This window comes from Cavia porcellus, unplaced genomic scaffold, assembly GCF_034190915.1.
Source record: "Cavia porcellus strain 051 isolate PalLab524CR breed Dunkin Hartley unplaced genomic scaffold, mCavPor4.1 scaffold_1, whole genome shotgun sequence".
NCBI classification, from domain to species: domain Eukaryota; kingdom Metazoa; phylum Chordata; class Mammalia; order Rodentia; family Caviidae; genus Cavia; species Cavia porcellus.
Window position 1 is genome coordinate 235,198,001 of NW_026947484.1, and position 26,424 is coordinate 235,224,424.

General features: G+C 39.2%; 1 protein-coding gene across 4 annotated transcripts in view; it reads left to right on the forward strand.

The window, feature by feature from the left end:
* Asxl2 (ASXL transcriptional regulator 2) overlaps window positions 1–26,424 on the forward strand; it is a 153,798-nt gene that overhangs the window by 115,850 nt on the left and 11,524 nt on the right. For 3 of the 4 annotated variants that reach the window (XM_013155917.3, XM_063231344.1, XM_063231343.1), the window contains 6 exons: window positions 8,467–8,582; window positions 13,639–13,765; window positions 14,846–14,989; window positions 19,108–19,271; window positions 20,973–21,069; window positions 25,864–25,969. In XM_013155917.3, coding sequence (XP_013011371.1) covers window positions 8,467–8,582; window positions 13,639–13,765; window positions 14,846–14,989; window positions 19,108–19,271; window positions 20,973–21,069; window positions 25,864–25,969 — 754 coding nt within the window. The remainder of the gene's footprint in view (window positions 1–8,466; window positions 8,583–13,638; window positions 13,766–14,845; window positions 14,990–19,107; window positions 19,272–20,972; window positions 21,070–25,863; window positions 25,970–26,424) is intronic. The other variant, XM_063231340.1, reaches the window with a different exon arrangement.

Sequence of the window (26,424 nt, forward strand, 5' to 3'; positions counted from 1 at the left end):
TTAAAACAAGTCTGCTACTTCTATAAATTAATTTCCCCTTTAAAAATTTCCTTAAAGAAAGACTACTTTAATAAGCCCTCCCCCTCAAGAGAAGTCATGCTGTTTTTAAAGCCTAAAACGATTTTCAAGACTCACTCATTTCCAGTCCTTCAGTAATCACTTGCAGCTACACGTAAGTTTTGTTTCACTTTTGTTGTTACTGCTGCAGTGTTTCTGATCATGTCCCGAATACTGGAGACCTGTCAGATGCCTTCAGAAGAAAGTAAAATTTTAAAATAGTGGTTACTTACCAAAGCTTTTAATTCGAATGAATCTGATATTCAGAGTTTATATATTTTTCATCTTTTCAAAATTACAGTCATCTGTGGGAATGCAAAATTCTCAATTGTTTAATCTTTCTGAAAAGTGACCTGAAACTACATTAGTAAGCTATGTAAAATGACTTTGATGAGCTTTAGGTTCTAAATTTTGTTTTAAGTCTTTTCCCGAAAACGTTACTTAAGATTAAGAAATCATTTGTTGTGATGTGTGTGGCACTTGCCTGTAATTCCACCATTTATGAGGCTGAAGCAGAAACATCGCCTCAAGTTCAGGGTCCACCTGGGCTACATAGTGAGAGCCTGTCTGGGAAAACAAAATAAAAATGACCATCATTTGTGTACTATATTACAGATATTTTGGTTTTTTAAAAAATTAAGTATTTGTAATTACTGATGTTTTGGTCAGAATTTTTTAGTCTTTTCCTGTCAAGTTTTGTTGCTAATCAGATAAAAATATGTTCTGAAATAATTCTTTTTGTCTGTTGAACAATCTGTATTAGAAGACAAATTATAACCTTGAAAAGCATTGTTTAAACTATTAATTTATTTATAACAGCCAAAGTAATATTTCTGTAGACTTCTCGCTGCACTCATTTTTTCAGTACGGAATTTGAAAACACAGTTGACGAAGGTAGGACCCCTGCCCTTAAAGTTGCTTTTCTCAAGATGTCTGGAGGGGTTTGGTGGGGAGTGGGCGAAAATTAGCAAATGACTTTATACATTACATGTGTTCATTATATTATGGCAAATTGGAAAAGGATTGCTTCGTTAACATTTCCTGGATTATTAACTATTGTATGAACATCGGAGAGTTTTTAGATAATGTGCTGTGGGAGTTAATCAGTAGGAAAGCCGTTATATATCATAGAAAGAAAGCATAAAACCAAGAAGTGAGGATACGTACAGTGTTTCCAGGGAGCAATAAGAAGATAAGTTTGAGAATAGTAATCTGTAGAGGGAAAGGGTTCTATAGTTAGAGACCTTTTGCTTTCTTGCTTCCCATTCGTGTGTGTGTGTGTGTGTGTGTGTGTGTGTACTCTGTTTTTTAAAGTTTTATATGGACTCTTTTTTTTTGTTCTCTTTTTTGGTGGTGGGGTATTACTGCATGTTGGGAACTAGAAAAGGGAGGAAAATTTGTGTCGTAGGATGTTGACTCCTTGTGATTAAGTTTCAGCTTTAATATCCAGTGCTCGTATTTACTCCTGTTATTTACCTTAAGTGATTTAGACTCTGTCTCTGTGTTCTACGAAATTATTTTTATAGCAGCACCCACAGATTCCGTCCTACACCACTTCCGTATTAGAGTCCTCACAGCTCATTTTCCCCCTCGTCTGTTCTCTGTGCACACTGTGTGCTTGTTCTGAAATGAAGTAGGTGAGGCGGGATGAGAGAAGGGGAGGTGGTTGGATGCGGAGTATCAGGCACTCAGGAGGGGACTAAGCGGGAAAGAGAAAAGGGGAGGCGGGCTCTGAGTATATTGCAGTACTTCTAGTTGGATTGAATGGTTAGTACTGCAGGTTTTCACAGGATATTTTGGGGGCAAGGTCAAGACAAGGGAGAAGGGGTTGGTGTCACAATTGAAGAAAGCTAAGTGATTGTCAGGACTGGCTGGTGAGAACTGGAAGCTAGCTAAACTACGGAAGAGCAGAAGGCTTCAGGCAGGAGGTTCAAGGAATAATGCTAGAGAAGACAGGCGTGAGTGAGGAAGCCAAGTGTGCAGAATTAAAGACTTGGGCGGAAAGTGGCCATGGGTGGGGGAAAATAAATGCATTACTGTCTTGGGGGTTCAAGGTGACGAAACTAGATAGGAAGCTGAGGCGAGGAGAGAAGCTGAATGTCTGTCAAATCAGAACCAGTGAAAGCCAGTACACAAAGTAGCAGCCTGATAAACACAGGAAACCATAAAAGAACACAACATAACCCCACATTAGTAAATAAATCAAGAAAAGTACAAAAAAGGAAACCTGTAAGATGACGATGGTAACAGACATTAAATACTCCTCTGCTCTGTGGTATGGGAAGGCGCAAATAGGAGGGGGCAAGGGACCCTCGTGACGGTCAGGGTACGTTACATGTTAGAGGGGATGACAGGGAAACCTGGGCGCGGAGCTGTCCCTGAGAAACGGGGATGGGAAAGATTCCTGACCAGTATAAATAAATGGTGGGGCCAGAGTTAAAAGGAGACAAATAAAAAAAGGGTGAGATCTCAGAAAGAAAAGAAAAACGGATAATAAATAAGACACAGGAGAATGAAGTCAGGCAGAGCGAGAGGGATGGAAGTCCGAGGATGCAAAGGGACAGGGAGCATTCCCGCACCCTCTGTAGTCTGTGTGGGGAGAAAAGGGAAGGAGGGACGTACACACTCGGGACATGCGCGGAAAAGGAGACGGTAACAGGCTGGAGGGGGGACGGCGGCACCTGTAACCCTAGCACTTGGGAGGCTCGGCAGGAGGATGGCTGCGAGTTCAAGGTCAGCCTGGGCTGCGAGGTGAGTGCAAGGCCAGCCTGACCTGAGCAGCGGAGCCCAGTCTCAAAAGACCAAAGAAAGGAAGAATGATGGAATAAAAGTGTGGGGGAATATACATAGGAAGAAAACAGCAATTTTTTTTAATTTTAAAAAATAAAAATTGAAGAAGTAATACAGTCAAAGAATAATAAGAGAAAGTTATTGTGGGTGCAAGGCTCTTTCTGCTGCCTAGGGTTAAGGGGCAGAGCTAGGCCCGGATCCGGCTCTGTTCACGCAGGCAGTCTAAGGTGCCGTCAGCCGCAGCATGGTGCCTGGTGGCGAGATCTGCTTCCAGTGACAGCAGGGCGCCAGTGTGAGGTCCAGTCCTCTGTAACTCCGCCGGAAGCTGGCCTCTGAGCACAGCAGTGTGGTCTGTGCTCGCCATCTCAGCAGGACTCTCCCCAGTCTACTCCCCACCTGCCGGGACTCCCCCCAGTCTGCTCTGTACCTGCCGCCAGCCTCATCCCCTCGGGGAACTCGGCAGTGTGAGGCAGCCACGGGGCTACTGTGCGCTACAGGTCCAAACACAGCCCTTCTCTGCAGTGGCATCCCTGGCTCTGGCTCCTAGATGCTTGTACCGAGGTCACTCGCCAGCTGGCCGCTGTGGAAGGCTGCTCTGGAAGCAGTGTCCCGAGTTTCCTTGCTGGTTCCCCTGCAGGTGATTCTTTCAGTCTTATTGTAGCTCTCCAGTTCTCTGAGCAAAACAGTTGTCAGTTTCACTTTGCCTCCCAACTGGCAGCTAGCCAGGCAGTGTAAGCAGCACTGTGTGGGCTCCCCTCAACCTGTATTCTATTTCTTTTGCATCCTTAATCCTATTGTCTTCTCCCCTATCAGTTCCCTCATGATTCCTGAGTAACCTCCACTCACTTAAGTTCTTCTCCCGAGTATTGTTTTCCAACTCCAGACACTGTCCTGGAGAAGGTAATTTGCTGGCACTTATTACTACACCGTTTTGGGACACTGCTACTAAGTAGACTTGTTTTTCCTTTTCTGGGGATTGAATTTAGGGCCGCATATGACAAGGCAAGTGCTCTACCTCTAAGCAACATCCTCAGTCTTAATATTTGTTTAAAAAAAAATACAGCAAAAACAAAAAAAATGTTCAACATCACTAATCAGGGAGATGCAAATCAAAAGTACCTTGAGCTACCACCTCACCCCATCCTTTCTATTTTGTACCTTTAAGATAGAGCTTATAGGGTCAGGGATACAGCTCAGAGGCACACTACCTGCCTGGCAAGCATGGGGTCCTAAGTTGGATTTCCCATTACCAAAAAAAGAACTTTTAATATTGTAGTTTTTAATATTGTAATTTTAATTGTAATTATTGTAATATTGTAGTATTTAATATTATAATTTTAAAACTTCTACTTATATGAAGGATAGAATTTCGTATCTTGAAGACAATTGCAGCTAGTAATCATGAAAAGAAAGATCTTAAAAATAGCAAGAGACCATGAGAATCAATTGAACAGCTACAAAATGAAGCAAAGAACAAGATTGATGGGGTCAGTGAGAAAGGTGGAGACAGCACAAATGATATAACAATCAAATATATATGCACCTAGTACAGGGGCATCCAACTATGTAAGACTATATCCAACTGTATATTGATAGGATGGAAAATCAAATGAGCAATAACATAGTTGTAATGGGAGACCTCAGTACCCCATGTCACAGAGAGAGAGAGAGATCGACTAGACAGAAAATCAGCAAAGAAATAGCAGAGTTGAATAAAACCTGTAAATAGATGGACTCGATAGAAACATGCCCAAGGCCTCGTGCCAGTGACTGGAAATATTATGACATTTTTAAGAATGTTCACTAGGTAGTAGGTGGTTGTACACTTCTTACATGAAGTTAGTTCCTTCTATTTGTAGTTTGCTAAGAGATTTTACAATGAATGCTTTTCTTTCATCTGTTAAGATAGCCGTATTTTTTCCTTTATTCTGTTAATGTATTAAATATGTAATATTAAATATTTAAACCAGCTTCATATTCCAAGGATACACTACTCCTTCATGGCATATTATTCATTCTATATATCCATAGACTCAGTTTACTAATATTTTACTTTATTGGTGAAAAAAAGATTTGCAAGCATTTTTTCAATATACTTTTTCTGTCAAAGCTTGATATCAAACAAGTTGTTAATTTTTAAAATTTTGGTTCTCTGAAGGAGTTTATGTAAAATTATTTTCTTTTAAAAACTTTGGGAGAGCCAGGCATGGTGCCACATGCCTGTAATCCCAGAACAGGGGATACTGAGGCAGGAAAATTGCTGCAACTTTGAGAAGCATCTGGGCTACATAGTGAGTTTAAGGCCAACTTGCGCTGCACAGTTTGATCTTGTCAAAAAAAAAAAATTGGAAAATTCACTGATAGAAGCCAGCTAGGCTGAGGAATTCTTTAACAAGAATATTTTAATTAAAGCTTAACATAATTATAGTAAAAAGTAAAGGCCTGTAATTCAAACATGAATGAGAACATGAGTTAGAATAGAGTACATTCTGTAATTTCTTGATGCATAGGGGAAAGCTCTAATAGTCCAGACTCATACTCAACGAATAGCGAAGTATTAAGTTCAACCATTTGTGTAGATCTGGACAACATTCTTTATAAATAAAAGATGAGTGTTAGGGTTCAGGTTATACTGCCCTAAAATGATTGTTGAAGCCTTGACTCCTGAAAGCTCAGAATGTGACTTCATCTGGACATTAGTTTGGGAATTAAGTCAAACTTAACCTCTCAAGGCTGGCATTATAAAAGGGCCGTGTGAGGACGTGGAGACACACCAGGATGCCATGTGAAATGGAGGTAGAAATCAGAGTGGTGCCTCACAAAGCCAAAGAAAACAGGAGAGGAGTGGAACAGCTTTGGCCTCAGCCTCAGAAGGATTTAACCCAGGGCAACTTCATTAACCACCGAGCTACATCCACAGCCCTTTTTTGTATTTTATCTTGAGACGTGGTTTTGAGAGTTGCCCAAGCTGGCCTTGAACTTGCAATCTTCCAGCCCTACCTCCGGAATAGTTGGGATTACCGGTGTGTGCCACTGTGTTCTCTTCCTGGTGGCACTCTGATTTTACTCTTTCAGCCTCCACAACTGTGAGACAAAGTTTCTATTGTTTTAAGCCACCCAGTTAATATTACAGTACTTATTAGTGTCAGTTCTAGGGAACTAATGCAGGAATAAAGTTTACTTTATTACTTTATTACAAGTAAATAAAGTTTACTCGTCATTCAAACATTATTCTACTAAAATTCTGTTAACATTTTTTGCTCATCATCTTCATGTGCAGATACAAATTCCCCATGGTGTGATTGTTGTGTATATCTAAATTGTACCTATAAACTTAATTTAAAAAATATTTTCCTGACTCTTTGGAGAGTTAAATTGCTAAATTGAGATGACTTGTCATCCCAAACGTTTTTTGTGTGGGGACCAACAGACCTTTTGTGTAACACATGTGAAAAAAATGAAGATTTGGGGGAAAAAATGCCATGGTGCACTTCATTTGCCTAAAACATCAAACCATGGCGCCAGAGAAAGTAAGTGATATCAGCAGGAAAGCCGAGAGGAAAATGGGAGGACTGTGACGGAGCTGAAGAGAGAAAGCACCGCAACATGTGTTCCACCCTCGAAAAATAAACTGGTCAGTGTAACGTTGGAGACCTCGGAACCAGTTATGTAGCTTTCCAGTTTTTCTTCTGGGAAAAATATATTCGGTTCTCAGACTTTTTGGTGTTCAACCACAAATTTGGAATGAATTGAGACCAACAGCCTAAGTATCACTGTATTCAGAAAAAAGTGTTAAAGCGATCACACTTTGGTTTGTAATGAAGATACAACACGATGATAGTTACTAAGATTTCTGTGACAGCAAGTTTCATAAAGCAGAAGCCACAGGAAATGCAAGCCAATCGTAGGAAAACGCTAGTATTCAGACTTTTATATTCTTTCAGTCAAACAAAAAAAAAATCCAAGTTTTCTTCAGCCAGCAAGTAAGCAAAACATGACATACACATGCACTGATACCATTAAAGATTGCAAGGAGTGAAGTATTCACATATGTCATGCCTTCTAAGCATTATACTTCATGAGTAAAAACTCCAGTCACAGAAGGACTGTCACATAGACTGTCCAGAATGGGACGTCCACTAGGACGGAGGAAGATCCGTGCCAGACAGTAGGTATGCCAAACACTGGGGGGGTAGGGCGAAAACTGATGCTAGTCATGGTTACACAGTTTTGTAACTAATAAAATATGCAAAAAACTACTTTTTTACTTTAAACAGATGAATTTGTATGTTATATAAATTATGTGTTAAACATTTTTTTTAAAAACTTATCAGCATCAGAGTACACCAAGGTTATGGTTTATTTCTGTTGTTCAGCCACTTTCAGAGTTATCCAGTTCTTGTCTTACTTGCCTTGTCCTGTCCTGTCCTGTCCTGTCCTGTCCTTATGATGGCGTGAACATTTGGGGAGTTTTTGTGTGTGTGTTTGTGTTTTTGTTCTGTTTTATTTGGCTAGAATATGCGAGGCTCTGAGTTCAATCCTCAGTATCACAAAAAGAGAGGACTTAAGATTATAGTACTATATGTCAGTTTCTCCACATACAAACTTTTTGTAAAGATTGAGGTACAGAACTAAAGATAAATTGTCCTGCTATTGTCTGTGGTTACCTTCTTTAAGTGTAACTACTGCATTTTTCTTAGAACATCTGAGAATATAGTGGAAATACATATTCTAATAAACTGCTTCTTCACTTTCATATCTTGTAACCATATGCTAGGTTGAAACTTACTGGCTTTGCCATAGGATGCCGTTTTGTACAGTACCTTTTCAGTTTGGCTGCTACAAAGAGGAGGACAGTAATAAACATTGACTGAGTAGTCATCACTAAAGTAGTAGTGATTGCAGTTTCTTTTTTGTTTAATAAGAAGTGTGAATCAACAGCACTTTCTATGTTCTTTCTTATCATAAACAGCACCCACATGCTGTTTCACACACCATAAAGGAAGAAACCTTGTTCACATATGACTCATGTTGGCCAGCCTCTGACAGAAGTGCAAGAACAGCGTGTAATGAAATAGCAAGTGGGCTGTCCTGTTGATCTGTGCTTCTTCATTAGACAGTTCTTCAGATGCCCTCTCACACTGATAAGCCTAAAACTGTGGATTTAAGGTGTTGAAGGAATGGGAGGGAGGCTTAACACTGGCAGAGTTTCTGAGGTGAAATGACCTTATCACATTCTATAGCTTTGTCCTGATTCACCTTCAGGTTTGCCTTAGGAGCACTGAGACTATCTGAAGATTCCTAGGATGTTTCCTATGTAATTTGATGATTAATGATTTTTTTACTTCCTTCATATTTAATCAGTTCTGTTGAAAATTCAGGGAATGAAAAATAATGCATATTAACTTCCTTTCCCTATCCTGTCATCCTTCACTAGAATTTTCTGAGGAAATAAACTGAAAAGGAAGACCATTTGCAGTAGAATTCTAAAAAGAAGGTCCTCTATAGTGTTTTGGTCACAGTTCTTAACACAGGTAGCAGCATATGATCAGGGGCTGGAATGGTGCTTGACACCAATTCTGATCCAACACAATTTTTCATTGTCTCTTTTTCTCATAGTATCATCTAGACTGTCCCAGCCATCTTCCCCTCAATCAGGCTGTCCTTCACCCACCATTCCAGCAGGTAAAGTCATCTCTCCATCACAGAAGCACAGCAAGAAGGCCCTGAAGCAGGTAAGCGTGGCGAGCCTTCATCAGAAGCGTCGCCTCCCGTGTCACAAATGCACAGCTCTGGCAATCATTGAAAGGCTTTAATACTAGACCCTCTGTAAGGGAAATTTCTTGCAGTATCCTAATTTGTTGGCATTAGTAATTTATACATTTCTCTATATAGTACTTATTGCAGGTTTTGGTAGATGCTCTTAACACATTTTAAAAGTTCATAGTTTGCTAAGAAGTTTTGTGTTTTTATTACATGTATGCTTTTTAAATTATGAAGAGGTGTTGAATTACTTAGGCTTGTTTTCTTTGGAATTTATTGAGATGATCAAGTAAGTTTTTCTCTTTTAAACTAACAGGATGGCACACCTAGTTTCTGATATATGCTATACTTAAATGTCTGGAATAAATCCAACTGTTATTTACATATTCTTGAAAATTACGTTGCAAAATTGTCTTTTGGCTTTTTAATTGGTACTGGGGATTGAACTCATGCCCTCACGCTTGTAGGTCATAACTTAGGCCGCCGCTAAGCTGAATCCCCACTGTCTTCAACTTGCAGTGATCCTCCTGCCTCAGCCTGCAGAATGCTGAGAGTACAGGTGTGTGCCATGGGATCCGGCTGCCAAATTTTCTTAAGACTTTTAGTTTGGTACCAGAAGTCAAACTGAGCGCTTGCCAGCACTGTGCTGCTCGCTGAGCAATGTTCCCAGCCTTAGTTTCAGCCTTACAGTGTCTTCACACTACCCTGACACAGCTTTAACATAAAGATTGATCTAGCATTATAAAGCAAGTTGTGGAGCTCTCTTTTTCTAGATTGTGGACAGAATTACAGAAATTATCTTTTCCTAAATTCAGTAGGTCAAACTTTTTACAATCATTGTAGCATTACAGTAGCCTGGTACCATTAATTAGTTGGTTTTCTGCTTTTTGAATCAATTTTGGTTTATGTAAGAAATTTATTTTTCTTACAAAATTGTCTATATTGCCTAATCTTTGCAATTTTACTGGTGTAAAATTGTACAGAAGGGCTTTTATGCCTCCCTGCCTGCTCCACCCACCTCACCAGTGTTGTACGTTTTATGTCTTTTCTTCCTAGTATTACTTTTTTACCGAACTTTTCAAGGAACTGCTTTGCATTTCTTAAAAGTACAAATGATTAGTACATAAACTGACTGCTAATTAGGGAAACATTAAAACGACAGCTTATGGGGCTGGGGATTTAGCTCAGCGGCATAAGCACCTGCCTTGCAAGCAGGCATTCGTGAGTTCAATCCCTGGTACCGTTAAAAATGAAAAAGACAAAAAAAAAAAAAAGACAGCTTATGTCTATCCTCAGATTTTGCTGTATATTTAAGGAGCTTAATTATATCAATGGTGAGTGTGTAGAAAAGTAGTTATTTGTTTACTAGACAAATACAAGATGGGTTTTTTGTTTATTTTTGTACCAGGTGTCAAACTCAGGACCTTGTGCTTGCCAGGCAGACACTGTGCCACTGAGCTATATCCCAGCCCAGAAATACAAGTTTTTTAAATACCAGTACCCTGTGTTTCAGCAATTGAATGTTTTGGAATTTATGTTAGAAAGATACATATGCAAACAGAAAAATAATCACATTTAAGTTTGTAGTAGCCAGAATTTGCAAGTAGCTTCCCTAAAACATATTCAATTAGGGAATTCTTTAATGATCATATACCAGGCATGGTGGCACACACCTGTAATACCAGCACTCAAGAGACTGAGACAGGAGGATTGCTGTGAGTTCAAGGGCAGCCTGAATGGCATAGTGAAACCCTGTCTCAAAAAGACCTTCCAAAAATAAATAAGTAAATAATCATATGGTGATGTGCTCCTGTAATCCTAGCACTTTTGTGGCTGAAGCAGGGAGATTTTTCAAGAGTTCAAGGCCATCCTGGGATGGAGTAAGGCCAAGGCCAGCTTGAACTACATTGTGAGATGCTGTCTCACAAACAAAAATTATAATCGTTATGTCCTTAAGATGGACAGTTATACAAGACCAGAAGTTTATTTTATAATAGGATTGTGCTACACTTTAGATACAGAAAAATTACCAAGAAGCTATCATACTGAGTAATTTTTACTAAAAAGGTGGGACATGATGTACCCACAAAGCAATGCTATATTTTAATAAGAATATGAATACTTAGGTGTGTGTACACACATATACCTTAGGTATGTATACACCTTGTATGTGTATGTATATACATATAATTTTGCAACATAATTTTCAAGAATATGTAAAGAACAGGATGGATTTATTCCCGACATTTAAGTGTACATGTATACACACATAAAACAGCTGAATAAGAAAAATAAATTGAAAGTTATGTAGGTGTATCTGGGTGTAATGGTGCACACCTGTAATCCCAGCACTTGGGAGGCTGAGTCAGGAGGATTCCTGCAAGTTCAAAGCTAGCCTGTCCTACATACTGAGTTCAGGCCTAACCTGAACTATCTCACAAAGTGTTTAAACCAAAAGTACATTTATTAAATGTTGTTCATGAATTTGAGAAGAGTACTACCTGTCTGAGTATGCTGATATAGTACTTGTATTTTTCATAATTTCTTTAGAGTTAATAAGTACAGAATTATTTTCCACAGAGAAAAGGCAAATGTTTTACTAAATCTTGTCAACTAATCCTAGACACATACTCTAAAATATGCTACTTTGGGGAAGGTGTTTTTGGACTGTATTTTGGGACAAGGTCTCATCATGTAGTTCAGGCTAGCCTTGAACTCACTATGTAGCCTATGGTGTACACAAAATCAAAGCAATCCTCCTTCAGCCTCCTCAGTGCTGGGATTACATGTGTGTACCACCATACCCAGCTACTCTTAGTTTAACCATCAAATACTACATTTTCTTTATAGAATATCAGTGTGGTATATAAATCCTTGTCTCTAATAAGTTTGTCCTATTAGGTAAAAAAAAATTTGCTTCACAAATTAGAGGGCTCTTGTCATTACATTTTTATTAATTTTACAATAGAGCTGGTTGTGGTGGCACTTGAGAGACTGAGTCAAGAGAATCACTGAGTTAAGGCAGTTCAAAAGAGAATTATCCCAGCAACAGAGTGATGAGGCAGGAGGATCACTGCAAGTTCAAAGCCAACTGGGCTATAGAGTGAGTTCAAGCTTTGAACTGCATAGTGAGACCGTGTCTCCAGAAACAAAACAAAATAAAAATAGAATTAGGCTCAGAGTTTGTACACTACTAAGGGTTCTTGATTAGAGTAGTCTAAATTCTCCTGCTTCCATCATATATCAGAATTTACAAGAGCACAACCCAACTATGTGGGATGGTGATTCTTTTATGCTTTGTGTTAGCCTGGAATGACAGTGGGTACTGTGAGGAGCAAAGCATGGATGCTCTTAGGTCACCACTTGGGAGCCTGTGGACAGCTTCTGGTTTAACTGCAAAGAATGAGAGAATAAACGTTAGTCTCGTCATTTTTTATACTTGACACTTCTGCCTCACCAATTGTAAATGATGTAGGGGGTCTAAACCAGACCTGACACTTGGATTTCTCCAGTTGTCAGCTGAGAGCAGGGCAGTTGTTGCCACTGCTTAGACTTAGCCTGAGATACTGAGTGTTAAAACAAGAAAACTATGCTGGGATAAGGAAATGGAAAACCAACAAGTAGCCAGTTACTGCACACTTTCTGCATGACAGTCCTGAGGGTGATAGCCTCAAATTGGACAGGGTGGGTACCCAGGCATGGAATCTTCTGTAGCTCTGAGAACAAAGGCAGGAAGATTGCAAGGTCAAGCCCAGCCTGGGCAATTTAGCAGTTTAGCAAGACTTTGTCTAAAGGGGTGGGAAGGTGTCGCTGAGTGCTAAAAAAGTTCAGCTTCTAATACTAAAACAAAACAAACATTGTAGCCAAGTTATGGATCCAGTTTTTTCTGGCAAGTACTGTTTTTGGTTCATGGTCTCCCTCCCCTTCAGTTAAAAAGTTGTCTCATATATTTTTGTGATTAAAGTTTATGTGTCTCTTGGCTTTTCTGTTCAAATGTATAATCTTTGTGTGTCTTTTTGAAGCAGGGGCTTGCTATGCAGTTCAGGCTGGCTGTGGGCTTACTTTGTAGCCCAGACTGGTCTTGAACTTACAGCGATCCTCCTGCCTCAGCCTCCCCAGTGCTGGGAGTACAGGAGTGCGCCACCATGCCCAGCTCTGTTCAGATATATTCTGTAGTTTAAGAATCTCACAGAAATAAAAATAATCTGGAGTAACCAGAGGGTACCACTGTGTCCTACCCCCTCATCCTTTTGTTTACTGCCTTTCTTAAATTGTTGAGATTTAGGTGATTGGTAACATTTGGTTTCTTTGCTTTTACCCAAGAAGTTTCATTGCTCTTACCCAGGAAAACTCAAACTTGTTATTTACAACCTTTGTTTCAAAAGCAGCACCTCTGAACCATACATGAGGTAAATACTTGCATTTCTACCTAGGATGGATGCAGATAGAACTCTTCTTGGTAAAGGACTTAGAATTCTGTTTCCAGAGAGGATTTGAAATCATATAATGATTTACAAGATTCAAAATCCTTAACTTAGTGTTTTTGTTTTGAACTGGGACTCCAGCTCATGACCTTGGCAGGGTTGTGGTGATTTTTAAGTTAAAAAAAAAGTTTATGACTGTTTCTCAGAAAAATAGCTAGAATCTATAAAGATTATTTAATTTAAAGATTCCTTAACCTAAGATTATTTAAGCCTTGTGTTTGATTGGCTAAGTGTAGATTTTTATTTGTTTTGATAGATTTCAAAAAAGTCGAATTATTGCTGGGCGTGGTGGTACCCTCCAGTAATCCCAGCATTCAGGAGGCTGAGGCAGGTAGATCATTGGAAGTTCAAGACCAGCCTGGGCTACAAAGTGAGCCTAAGCCCATCCTGAACCACATAGTGAGACCCTGTCTCAAAAAAAAAAAAAAAAGACCAAAAAAGATAAATTGAATTGTGAAAATGCTTCTCCCCACTTATAAACAAGTCATTTACTTTTTAGTATTAAAAGCTGATTTGTTCCTTACAGTCTGTTCTCTCTCCGTAGGCTCTGAAGCAGCAGCAGCAGAAGAAGCAGCAGCAGCAGTGCAGGCCTGGCATGTCAGTCTCTTCCAGCCAGCACCTCTCCCTCAAGACGGTCAGAGCAGCTGGTGACTCCGTACCTGCCAAACCTGGTGGGTATCCTGGGCATTTTGTTTCAGTGGAAGTTTCTTTTTCCCATTATTTGTGTGTTTGTGTTACACATTTGTATATTGTATCACTTAATTTTGAATTGCTATATTTTGTTACACGGTCCTTGTACTGCCAAATCATTAGTATAAATATTTTTGGCATAAATGAGAAAATTTTTATGAGAAATAATCATATACAGTAGTTTTTTAAACAAGCTCATCAATGAGATCAGCATGTAAGAAGGCAGTAAATGACTAACTGCAGGTATATCTGACCTAATAATATTTGGAAGCTTCTAATCCGTAACCTTACATTCTAGTTACTTTTCTCATTGCTGAGATAAAATATCCAACATCCAGAGTTAAAGAGAGGAAGGCTTTTAGCTCACAGTTTATAGCATTTTCAGTTCATAATTGACTGGCTCCAAGTCTGGGTGACACATGGCAGAGGGGCAACAGCTCGTGGGGGAGGAAGCCAGCAAAAGCAAGCAGGGAGAAGGACAGGCCCCTTCTGTCCTTTATAGGGTCTGGAGGCTACTGGCCTGAGGGTAGGTACAGCACCCGCACCCTTAATCCCACCATTGGACCATGAATCAGTCACAACGTAGATTCAGCTGTCTCTGAGAAGCCCAGCCTCCATGACTCCATGAGACTCTGAGGGGACATCTAGACACAAACTGTAACACTTACAGTTTACAGGAGGGTGAAAAAGAATTCTTTACTAATTCTGTCCTTTTAAAAATAAGAAATTTTCCTAAGAATTCATACTGCCTTTCAGTTTTCATTGGATATATTTGTACACCTTCTGGATCTTGCTGTTACTATTTGTTTTATGGTTAATCTATTCTTGTGAACTACCGTGAAGTCAGAGTTATGAGCCTTGAAGAACTCTGCATGTTTTTTAGAAAGATTTATCACCAGAAGTATATAGTGTACTGGAAGAAAGAATTTATTTTTAATTTCTCACTCAAAACACATTTGCAAGACTATTTCCTTTATACATAACTCCCTTTAGTTAACATGGGATGATTGATTTCTCTCTAACCTCAGTGCCACCAGTCTTTACATATTTTTTCCCTCCAGTAATATGGGAAGGAAGGCAGTCTGATGGACAGTCAAGCAGCCCCCAGAACTCAAACTCCAGCTTTTCTTCTTCAGTTAAAGTGGAAAATCCATTGCTAAGCTTAGGGAAGAAGTCTTTCCAGAGGTCTGACAGACTCCACACAAGTAAGTTAGTTTGCAGAAACTTCTGTTTTCATTGCAAAACTTACCAGTTGTGTGTGTAAGATTCATCCGCTCTTTGGATTAGGCTTAGTATGTAATTTTACTTGTATAGCGTATGTGTTTTTCTTTCTGTTGTTAACTTTAAGAGCTTTGTTGTTATTTTTGCAGTACTGGGGATTGAACCTACTAGGGCCTTTTGCATGCTAAGCAAGTATTCTACCACTGAACTACATTTCCAGCCTGACATAAGTACTTCCAGGAAATGAAAAGAAAAATGAGACAAAATTGGCTTAATGTCTTTTTCCTGTATTTGCTAGCCCTGTTCATCTCTGAGGTCTTCACTAGATTCATGTTCTTCCTGTCCTCCCCTTACCAAACTTTTTACTTCAGAGCAATATGTTCTCAGTCATTTTTGTGATTTTTCTTTTTCTCTATACTAGTAGAACGCTTTGTTCTGCATTACTCACATCTTGTTTCTTAGATAGAAAGGTTTATAATTAAATATGGCAAGTGTTTTCCTGATCTCTTGGAAGTTTCACTAACATGAGAATATAGAAATACAAAAGATTAAATCTGTATAGGAGGTGAGAAAACCCAGAAGACAACCAGATGGGCAGGTGTCAGCAAATTGTGCAAGACAAAAATTTGATGTTGGTGGAAAGCAGTTGTCATAGTGAGCAGCCAGCTGTGACTGCAGAGCACCAGAAAGGCTCTGGAGCTGGTGAGGGGGATGCATTCCAGGAGAGAAAGGCGGATAGAAGGTCTAAAAATTGGCCGTGAGGTTCAGGAGTTAAGAAGCAGCAGTTTGACACTTCTCCCTAGCAGAAGACAAGTTTATTCTGGGTTGAAATTGATGGAAGAAACTGAATTTAAGTAAGCCACAAATAGTTCAGGGCAGAAAATGAGACACTGGCCAGAAATTGGGGAAGTCAACTGGAATACAAATTTTAAAAAGTAATTTCCCGGCCTGCCTTCCAGAATGCTTTTTAATAAGGAAGAATATTTCTGACACTCCTATTTCTTGTCTCCTCCAGCAAGTCATTGGTGCACTGATACCTAAAGAAATCTGATAGCCTCAAAAAATAAATAAATCTGCAGCAGATTTGCAAGTTACCACCTCTCTGTGGCAGATCTTCAAGTTTCTACCTGTACAGGTCATCTTGATAATACTACAGTGAAGTCCACCAGTCTAAAAAACCTACCTACGCATACAAAATTTCCAGGCAGCTGTTTAATGCTTCTCTCTTCATAATAATTACCAAAAATTCCCTTTGAAGGAAATTTCCCCTGTGTGAGATAAAAATAAAAGCAGTAGACTCTAAAAAGAACCAAATTTAAAGCAAATAACCTTAAAATTACATTTATCGTTAGGCATGGTGGTACATGCCTATAATCCCAGCACACTGGAGGTTGCACCAGGAGGGTCACTATGAGTTCAAGGCCAGCCCGGGCTACATACCGAGTTCAAAACCAGTGTGAAATACATACTGAGACCTTGCCTGGAAAGAACAAAAATTAAAATATCTATAGAAAGAAATCATATTCATGAAAGAAGTGAATATTATTTTTAAAACAAAGTTAGAGTTCTAGGATATTAAATGACATGAGAATTAAAATTGAAAAATTATATTGGAGCCAAGTGTGATGATGTATACCTCTAATCCCAGCATTCAGGAGGCAGGAAGATCACTGTTAGTTCGAGGCCAGCCAGGGCTACGTAAGTTAGTTCAAGGCCAGTCTACACTATGAAGTAAGACCTTGTCTCCAAAAAAAATGCATGTTGGAAATATTGAAAGATCAAGTTGAAGAAATTCGTGTTAGGTGTAGTGGCACATACTTATAATCCTAGCACTCTAGAGGCTGAGGCAGAAAGATTTCTGTGAATTTGAGGCCATCCTGAGCTACGTAGTGTGACTGTTGTTTGGTTTGGTTTGGTTTGGTTTTTGGTAACAGAGATCAAATTGACAACCTCACACTTGCTAGGCAGTTGTTTATGCCACTGAGCTTTAAAATAAAAACTGTCTTTAAAATAAAAAACAACCAGGAATTTAGCTAAGCACCTACCTGGCAAGCACAAGGTCATGAGTTCACTCCCCGGTACCAAAAATAAATTAATTAATTAAAACAAAAATCAGCAAAAATAGATCAAGAAAAATTGAGTAGAAAAGTAAAAGTAACATACCAATCCAAGATTTTCATAGTGCTAAATAATTTAGCAGGGCTATCAGAAAAAAAATAACAAGTAGAAAGGGAAATAAATACTGTATTTTGTATCTCACCCACTACAGACTTCCAGAACTGCTTCAGAAAGTGTTAAGAATCATGGCATAAGTGTGTTCAAGTGAGGAGGAATATTTGGATGCACATGAATGGCAAAGTGTCATTTACTGTATGGCCTTTTTTTTTTCTTCTTCTTCTTCTTTCTGAGACAAGATTGTGCTGTGCACTGCAGGCTTAGCTAAAACTTACTTTATAGCCCAGGCTGGCCTTGAACTCTCAGTGATCCTCCTGCCTCAGCCTCCGGAGTGTTGAGATTACAGCTGTGCACCACTGCACCCAGCTGTCACAACTTTTATTTTACTTTATTTTTAAAAGACTCATCATACAGTTTGGTCACACCACATATGCTTACCCCGATTTGAACATTGCATAGTATATCCGTTGTATACCCTTTTGTAACAAGACATGTGTAACACATCAAGTTAGTTACAAACTAGAGAGGAGAAAAAGCCAACACAAGATTGTGAGTGTGATCCCTGGTACCAAAAAACAAAAGAAAAAGAGTCAGGTCTGCTCCCAGCAGTTTCATAGAAGGTCAAGGCTACTGCAAGAGGAACTGGGGAGTGCTAGTGGTAAAGTACAAGCCTTGCCTGTGCAAGGGTCCTGGGCTCACCCTCATCGCCTAGCCTCTTACCAAGACAGTATAATGGAGCTGAGGAGCTCAGAAGGCATGTCTGTGTTCATTTCCATGTTCCAGACCCATCCAGACTATTAAGCATACCTCCCGGGTACTGGGTTTATTATCAGCTTGAAAAGTCGATTTTAATTTCTTTGTCTTAGGGTATATTTAAGTACTTGTTTTTAATTCCAAATATATAAAAACCTTTGTTCATGTTTTTTATTTTTTTTTTTTTTTGTCTCTTTCCTTTTTATCGGTACCGGGAATCGAACTCATGACTGCCTGCTTGCAAGGCAGGCGCTTATGCCACTGAGCTAAATCTCCAGCCCTCTGTTTATGTTTTTGTTGAACTTTTAACTGAAATACCTGCATCCCAGAGATGATATACTCCATGATTCCTTTACCTATGTGGTGAGATGATACTGAGTAGAACCTGAGCTATACTGTCTGGCTTCAGGTTCCTACGTTATAACTTAATGCTGTAATTTGAGCCTTGAACTCATGATTCTCCCACCTAAGTCTCCTGAGTGTCCTTTTTATCCATTGTGTTGATTTTTCTTTTCATGGTTTCTAATTAGGTATTTGTGTTTTTTCTAAAGCTCTTAAAATGCACCTTTCCCTCCATCCCTCCCCACCCTACCCCCTCTTATTCTGGAAAAATCATTTTTAGTACATTATACCTGCCTATTTAATATTATCTCAGCTGTTCTTTTATCCATCCATAGTAGCTGATTTCAACAGCTGGTACCCTACATCTATAGAAGTCTTAACTTTTTAAAAAGTCTGTTAATTCTTGATCATAGCCAAGGTATGGCTTCATGGTGCAATGTTTACCAGCGTGCACAAGGCCTTGGATCCCATCCCCAGCTCTGAAAAGAGGAAACATTCCTCATTATATTGTTCCTATCTTTATAATTACATGCTCTGCTTCATGGTTCTAGGTCTAAATTGGTTATTTCTCGTTTCCAATGACTGTTGTGGCATGACTTGTGATTTCTTGGGTAATAATTGTGAGATATACTGGATTTTAATTGTGGGCCTCGCTGAGGTGAATCCCTTGCTGTGCTGCGGATAAGTTGTATTGTTTTATCCTGTATACATTTATAAGACTTGATTCGTTGACCTTAGATGAAATTTTTTCTCTCAATTTTTGCACTGCACAGATTTAGGTAGAAACATGACTGTGAGGGAGGTATAAATGATTCTTTTCCTTGTTTTTTAGGGCAAATGAAAAGGACTAAATGTGCTGACATTGATGTGGAGACCCCAGACTCCATCCTGGTTAATACAAACCTGCGAGCACTGATAAATAAACACACCTTTTCCGTCCTTCCTGGGGATTGCCAGCAGCGACTTCTTTTACTGCTTCCAGAGGTGGATCGACAGGTTTGTCATTTTAAAACATAAGCAACTTTGAACCCTTGTGGGACTACTTTGACTCATCATATTTAGCACTATTTAACTTTTTATTTTTATTTTTTTGGTACCAGGAATCAAACTCATGCCTTGCACTTGCCAGGCAGGTGCTGTGCTGCTGCACTAAATCCCTGGCCCAAGAACTCTTTAACATTTAAGGATTTTTTTACATATATTGGTAAAGAAGTGATATTAATGGTACTAAATAAGAATATGTTTAAGTGACTTAGTAGTTGGGCTTTATAAGGTTTATTAAATCAGGAGGAGAAACTCTTAATAGAATGGTTAGAGCGCAGAGTCAGTTTGAGTGGTTGTCCTGGCAGGGTGTAGACTCCAGTTCAGGAGGAGTTGTCTTCATCCAGTATTAGCAGGATACGGGCCAGTGGCACAGGGGAGTAGGAATGAGCCATTCTGCCTGAGGTAGGCAGGTCATGGGGTTGAGACTAACCTGAGCAACAGTGAGAGTCTGCTTCAGAAAAGAGAACCACTGCGGCTGGGGGAAGCTCAGTGGTTCAGCACTTTCCTAACGTTCACAAGGCTCTGGTTTTGATCCTGAGCATTGCATAAGAAAAGAGTAAGCCAAAAACAGAGATTCAGATACACAGACACATCTGGAAGGACATAGGACAAGGAAGAATAATGGTTGAGTTAGATGTGTTTGTCGTTTTTATTATTTTGTGAAAATCTTCTAAAGGAAGCATTGCTCTCATGGAAAATAATTTAAACTCTAGTATAATAGTGCCTCAGATCATGAACTCAACTCTGGTTACAAGCTGAATTAGATGAGAACCAATCAAATTCACTGGTTACATTCTTTTTTAGTATTACTTACTTAACTTACTTATTTTGGTTTTTTGAGAAAGCGTCTTGCTGTATAACATAGCCAGAACTGTCACAGAACTGTGACTTATGTCCATCCTCCCGCCTCAGCCTCCTGAATGCTGGGATTCCAGTGTGTATCACCACACCTGGCTGATAGTTGGATTCAATACTGAGCTTATGGGGAAATTGATTTGATTCTCGTTTGGTTCATTTTGTGACCAGAATCATGGAAGAAAATAAATTCATGTACCATATACTGGTGTATGTTAGACTTGGAAAAACAAAACTAGCAAGAAGATACACCAAAGGTTTGGAAGATTCAGGGGAAGGCCAGAGAAATATAGCTATGTGTAGAATTAGATTTAGATTTATAGACAGCTGTGTGGCTGACTTAGTCTTTGTTAATCTCTTACGCTAAACTGGAGAATATAAGTAGCTCTTCACTGTGACGTAGAGAAACTGCTTTCATCTTGCTTTCATAATGATTTTAAGAGAAAGAACTGTCAGTGACTAACATGGCTGGTGTTAGGAAATAATAATGGTTCTGAAGCAACCACTTTCATAGACTACACTGACACACTAGTTTCTTTTTGGCAATACTGGTGATTGAACCCAGAGCCTTCACACTGAGCCCCATCCCCAGCCCTTTTTATGTTTTTTATACTGAGACAGTCTCCCTGAGTTCCTGAAGCTGTGTTCAAACTCCCAATTCTGCCTCTCCGTCTTTGGTGTAGGGATCACAGGCTGTCACCACTGTGCCTAGCTGTTAACAACTTCCTAGTGCCATAAACCAGAACGTTGAGTGCCAAGGATCATTGACAACTTTGTGTGGCTTGTCCTTTAACGCAGGTTGGTCCGGATGGCTTGATGAAGTTGAATGGCTCAGCCCTTAACAATGAGTTCTTCACTTCAGCAGCCCAAGGCTGGAAGGAGAGACTATCAGAAGGTACGAGTTCTACCTCACGTCCTCTCCCAGGGTCTGTGTGAACTTGAACAACTGTAAGCACTCTTTGCTTTTCAGATATTTGTACAGTTTTGGGAGGTAAAGTGGTCAAAAGGTAGAACTAGCTGTCCTGTGTAAAACACGTTGTCAGACCTTCTGTGAGATCCATGGAACCACGTAGGCTCCTGATAACATACTACGGCAGTGTTTCTTTAAGGAATGTAACATACGTTTTGTCATATGAGAGATATAACTATGGGTGTGTCAAGTGTGCATTTATTCTTTAGACTATTTCTATTGATGAATTATTTTTTTTAATTTTTATTTTTCTTGAATACTGGGAATCGAACTCAGGATCTTGCACTTGCCAGGCAGGTGCTGTGCCACTGAGCTATATCCCTGACCCTGATGAATTACGAATTTTATGAATTTTACTTAACAGTGAGTGCTTATCAGGACAAATAACAAAAAATAAAGTATTCCATTTTTAATATTTGTTGAGTGTTTATATAAAAGCATCAAATTTTTCAACATCAAATGGTTTTTGGGGTACAAAGTCTAAAAAAGAGCAGCAGAAATAAATTCCTGTATCAACTGCTATGAAAATACCAATAACATTCCACAAAAATAAAACCTTTACTTCTATTATCAGACCCACGGCAGTCTTTTATACATGCCAAAAACAGCACATCCCTCATACACACAAATCACTTACTTGGACAGTTCATATATTTTGCTTTGCTTGCCTTTTTCTAGTACATACTTGACATCTCACTGATCTTACTGTTTCGTCAGGACGTTATTATTACTGGTTTGGTTTTGGTACTGAGGATTGAACCCACCATCTTGAGCTTACCAGGGAGATGCTGTGCTGCTGAGCTATATTCCCAGTCTCATTAAGTTGTGTACTTGCTTACAAAATCTAAGAAGTAACGTCAGAAATAAAAACCTATGTGAGGGGCTGAGGATTTAGCTCAGTGGCGTAAGTGCCTGCCTGGCAAGCGCAAGGTAGTGAGTTTAATCCCCAGCACCACAAAAAACAAAGAAACAAACAAACAAAAAACCTATGTGAGCTACAGTGCAAGCACAAGCAAAATCTACCACTGAAGTAATCTTTGCTGCGAGGCATGATGGCGCACTCCTGTAATCCCAGCAGTCGAGAGGCTGAGGCAGGTGGATTGTTGCAAGTGCAAGACCACATGGGCTACAAAGTAAGCCCACGGCCAGCCTGAACTCTGCATAGCAAGACCCTAACTTAAAAAGACAAAAAATAATAATCTTTGCGTTAGCTGTCACATGCAAGGCAGTCTTTACACATGACGACTACATGCGCCATGTACACGTTAAACTTTGCGCTGGTGTAGCACACATTCTTAGCTTTTGTTTGTTTCCAGTGTAACAAGCCATTCTTGTTACCCCTCTTCTTTCCCTGTTTTGTAAGGAGCGTCCATTTTCTACATTGTGCTCTTAACAGGAAAATGAGACATCAGTAAAATAAAATATCAAATGTGTATTGAGTGCTTAGAATAGACATCAATTCTATACTTGTTTATAAAATGTAAGCGATAATACCAGAAATAAAAATGTATGGGAACTGCAGTGAAAATATTAATAAAACCCTACGCCAGAAATAATCTCGTGTTCAATTGTCACACCCAAGGAAGTCTTAATACAGGAAAATTGCATTTTCACACACAAGTATGGTATACACTGATGACACGGATGTTTTGTTTTCTCTGGGCAGAAACATTTTGTTTTTATTCTGCTGTAAATGATCTGGTCCCAGGCCTGTAAGAACATTTCTCCATACTATTTTGCACTTTTTATTTTCTTTGTAAACTATCAAACTGTTTATGCCATACATGTTTAGGGTTGAGTAAAACACAACTATTGCCTAATGCTGTGTGTTTCAAGTGACATCACAGTTGCCACCTCAACATCTACTACTCTGCCTTTGGTTTTATGTAGAAAATTCTATCCAGGCGTCTGTTTTGTGGAGATTTCCCTTTCAGTATTTTCATCATAGTATGATGTTGATGACATCAGCAGGACCACTTTGGGATTTATTTTTGGAGGGTTTGTTTGTTTGTTTGCCACATACAAGGCCAATGTTACAACTTTCTGAAATGCAATTTTCCAAAAATTGCAATGTTACATTTGAAATTTCTGCTTTGTTTCTGCCATGGCCAAGTTGTCCTCTGTTAGCAAATGTAGCATCAGTTGGAAACTGAGCAACCAGTTGTTGAATGGCATTCGGATTAATTTGGAAGATGGGAGCAACAAGTCTGTTCACAGCATCATTCATTATATTAGTATTTGAACAAGGGCCTGATGGCTGAGTGCCAGGGTAAATTTCTAAATTGAAAGCGTAATAAGTCTTCACGTTTACAAGGGCATAAGTGTTTATGCCATATTTTGACCCATAGCTCTTCCATATAAGTACAGCATACATGAATGCTTTCAGTTCAGCTGATGAGGTGTCATCATAAATACATTTTTTAGTATGACTGGTGGTATGAACAGAATATTTTACTTGGAGCTCAGCCTTTGTGAGTGTCACAGCATCTTGTAGTATTTCACATTAGACTTTCCAACACTAAATGGCAGTGCTGGCATTTTGTCCAATATTTTTCACCCCTGCCCAGACCCTTGTTGTATTTTCAGACCTAGTTCCAACATTGGATGGTACCATTCAGTTGTGTGACCATTTTGCAACGTTTCAGCTAGTTAAATATGTACTCACAGCCGGGCGTGGTGGCTCAAGCCTGTAATCTCAGCACTCGGGAGGCTGAGACAGGAGGATCGTTGCGCATTCGAGACCAGCCTGGGCTACAAAGTGAGCTCAAGGCCAGTCTGATGTGCGAAGCGAGACCCTGTCTCAAAAAGACCAAAAAAAAAAAAAAAAAATGTACTCACATTGCTGTTTTCTTTGTCTTCTGAATAAAAGAAGTCTCTATACACTGTGTTATCAGTGTTATCAGTGGATTCTTGCTTTATTTCAGTTACAGAAAGTTTGGCTCCCGTGGCCAATGTTTAAACTCATCATCATCATCCACCCGTACCACTCTTCAGTTATGAAAACATGTATTTTACCATAATGGATCATCTTCATCATCCATGAATGAGTAATCTGTGATTCACATTTGACCTCAGAAACTTGCAAATCTGTGCCATTGTATTGAACTGAACTACTTCTTCCAGAAAAATCAAAAGAAATCTGATTTTAAACCAAATCCTAGAGAGTGGTGTGGGTGTATTATACCCTTTGTGATGCTCAGATAAACATGCAAAAACTTCCATGGAGCATCATGTAGGTGAAAATACTGGCTTGACAGTTCTGCACACAGGCACACACTTTGTCTTCTGTTGTACCAAGTGGATAAACACAAAGATTGCTTCACATAGCCCTCAGGGAGAGGTATTGAAATACACAGCCAGCTACTTTTAGACTAAAGTAAAAATTTACGGCAGAACAGTAAGGGACATGTTTGTGGAACCCACTTTTATGTTCCAGTTAGTCCCCTGAGCACATTCTGTGTAGAAGGGGTCTCTTGCTCTGCTTCCTTTAGTCATTTCTTGCAGATTTCCTTTGGTAGAGACCCATTTTTCTTGAAAGAGTTAAAATTACAGAAATACTTTTGAAACCTTCAGGTTACTGGTACTAACTTCAGGTTACTGAAGACTAAACTGCCCAACCGCTCTTTTTTCATAGGTTTTAGGTGCTATCAGCAGTGGCACCTTGCTTATTACTGTTGCCTTTTCTTTTTTTACAGGTGAGCAAGTTGTCTTGTGATATTTTATGAGCAAGCAAAACTTGGAACACTGATTAAATGGCCACAAGGTTCAAAACATTTTAGTCCTTATTTTAGGATACACAGTAGAATCAACACCAGAAACTCTGGGTTGGATTCAGACTCCCAGATTCACCTTTCATATTCCTTTTCCCAGGACTGTGATGTCCACAGTCTCCTAATACTTTTTCTTTCCTCCTTCTTGCCCCCAGCAGGTCTTAAACTTCAAAGTCTGCCGTTTCTTCCTTTTATTCTTGACATCTTGGATATTAGACTGTAAGAGGGAGTAACCTGTCTGATCCACAAGTTTGAAGATTGCCCACCAAACACTTTCCTGTTCTGTACCAATGGAGTGGGAAAGATTGAGGTGGTTGTGATATATTGCAAATAAATGGCACATTCACAGGAGCTGGGTTCTTGGCATGTTGACTGTCTTTGTTGCTGTGACACTCATGGACTGGTTCAGTACTGGTGTGGACTGGTACAGTTTCTAGAAAAATTAGAAAATTAATAACTCGAGTAACTTTTTATTGGCATCACAAATGTTTTTTAAGTATGCCATGGCTTTTCATTATGCAATTAGAGGTAAAAGGCCTAAAATATAATTTTCCTTTAAGAAATTAACTTTCCCAGTGGCATTATTTACCTAAAGCACATCACCTCCCCCCACCTCCGCAGTGGAAGATAAATAAGAAATAAAGATTAGAGATAAAGATATCTGTATGGAATATGATAACTGGAGTGAAAGAGAGGTGCTACTGGGGAGGCCCAGAAAGAAAATGGTGTAAGCCTCAGCTGATTACTAAACACTATGCAAAGAAGCGTGCTGATTTTTGCTTCATACAGTGATATTTAGGTCTTCCTTGACAGTGACTTTCTTTGGAAAGTTTCTGTTATTTTTACATGATAGTATTCTGATTCCCACATGAATTTTCCATGATGTAGCTATCGTTGAAAGTTACAAATAACATGTTCCCATTTCGTATAATCTTTTCATTCCTTGTAGGTGAATTCACACCGGAGATGCAGGTGAGAATTCGACAAGAGATTGAGAAGGAGAAAAAAGTGGAGCCATGGAAAGAACAATTCTTTGAAAGCTACTATGGTCAGAGGTAATATTAAAACAGTTTTATAAACCAGATGTTAATTCTAGCATATATGTCATTTGTGCTTTATCTCTTTACCTTAACAGAAATTCCAGTGCCCAGTTTCCTTTACTTTTTACTTGCCAATTCTTTACCAAGAATTTTCCTTTTTAAGAATTATATATGTGCAGAATGGCATTATTCATAATCTTTGAACCTATTTTAATATCACTAATATCATAGCTAGATTGCTTCATTTTTTAAAGAAAATTCTTGATGCGGTCCTTTCCTTGAAGTAAATTGGCTTTTCTTCCAGTACCCTTATTAGATGTAAGAAACTGAGGTTCTGTGTATTTTTCTAGTATTTATCCCAAAATATGCCTTACTCAAAACCTCTCAGGAGTCCAAGGAATATATTATGTGTGCTATTATGCAGTTAGAGGTAAAAGGCCTAAAACACAATTTTCCTTAAAGAATCCCAG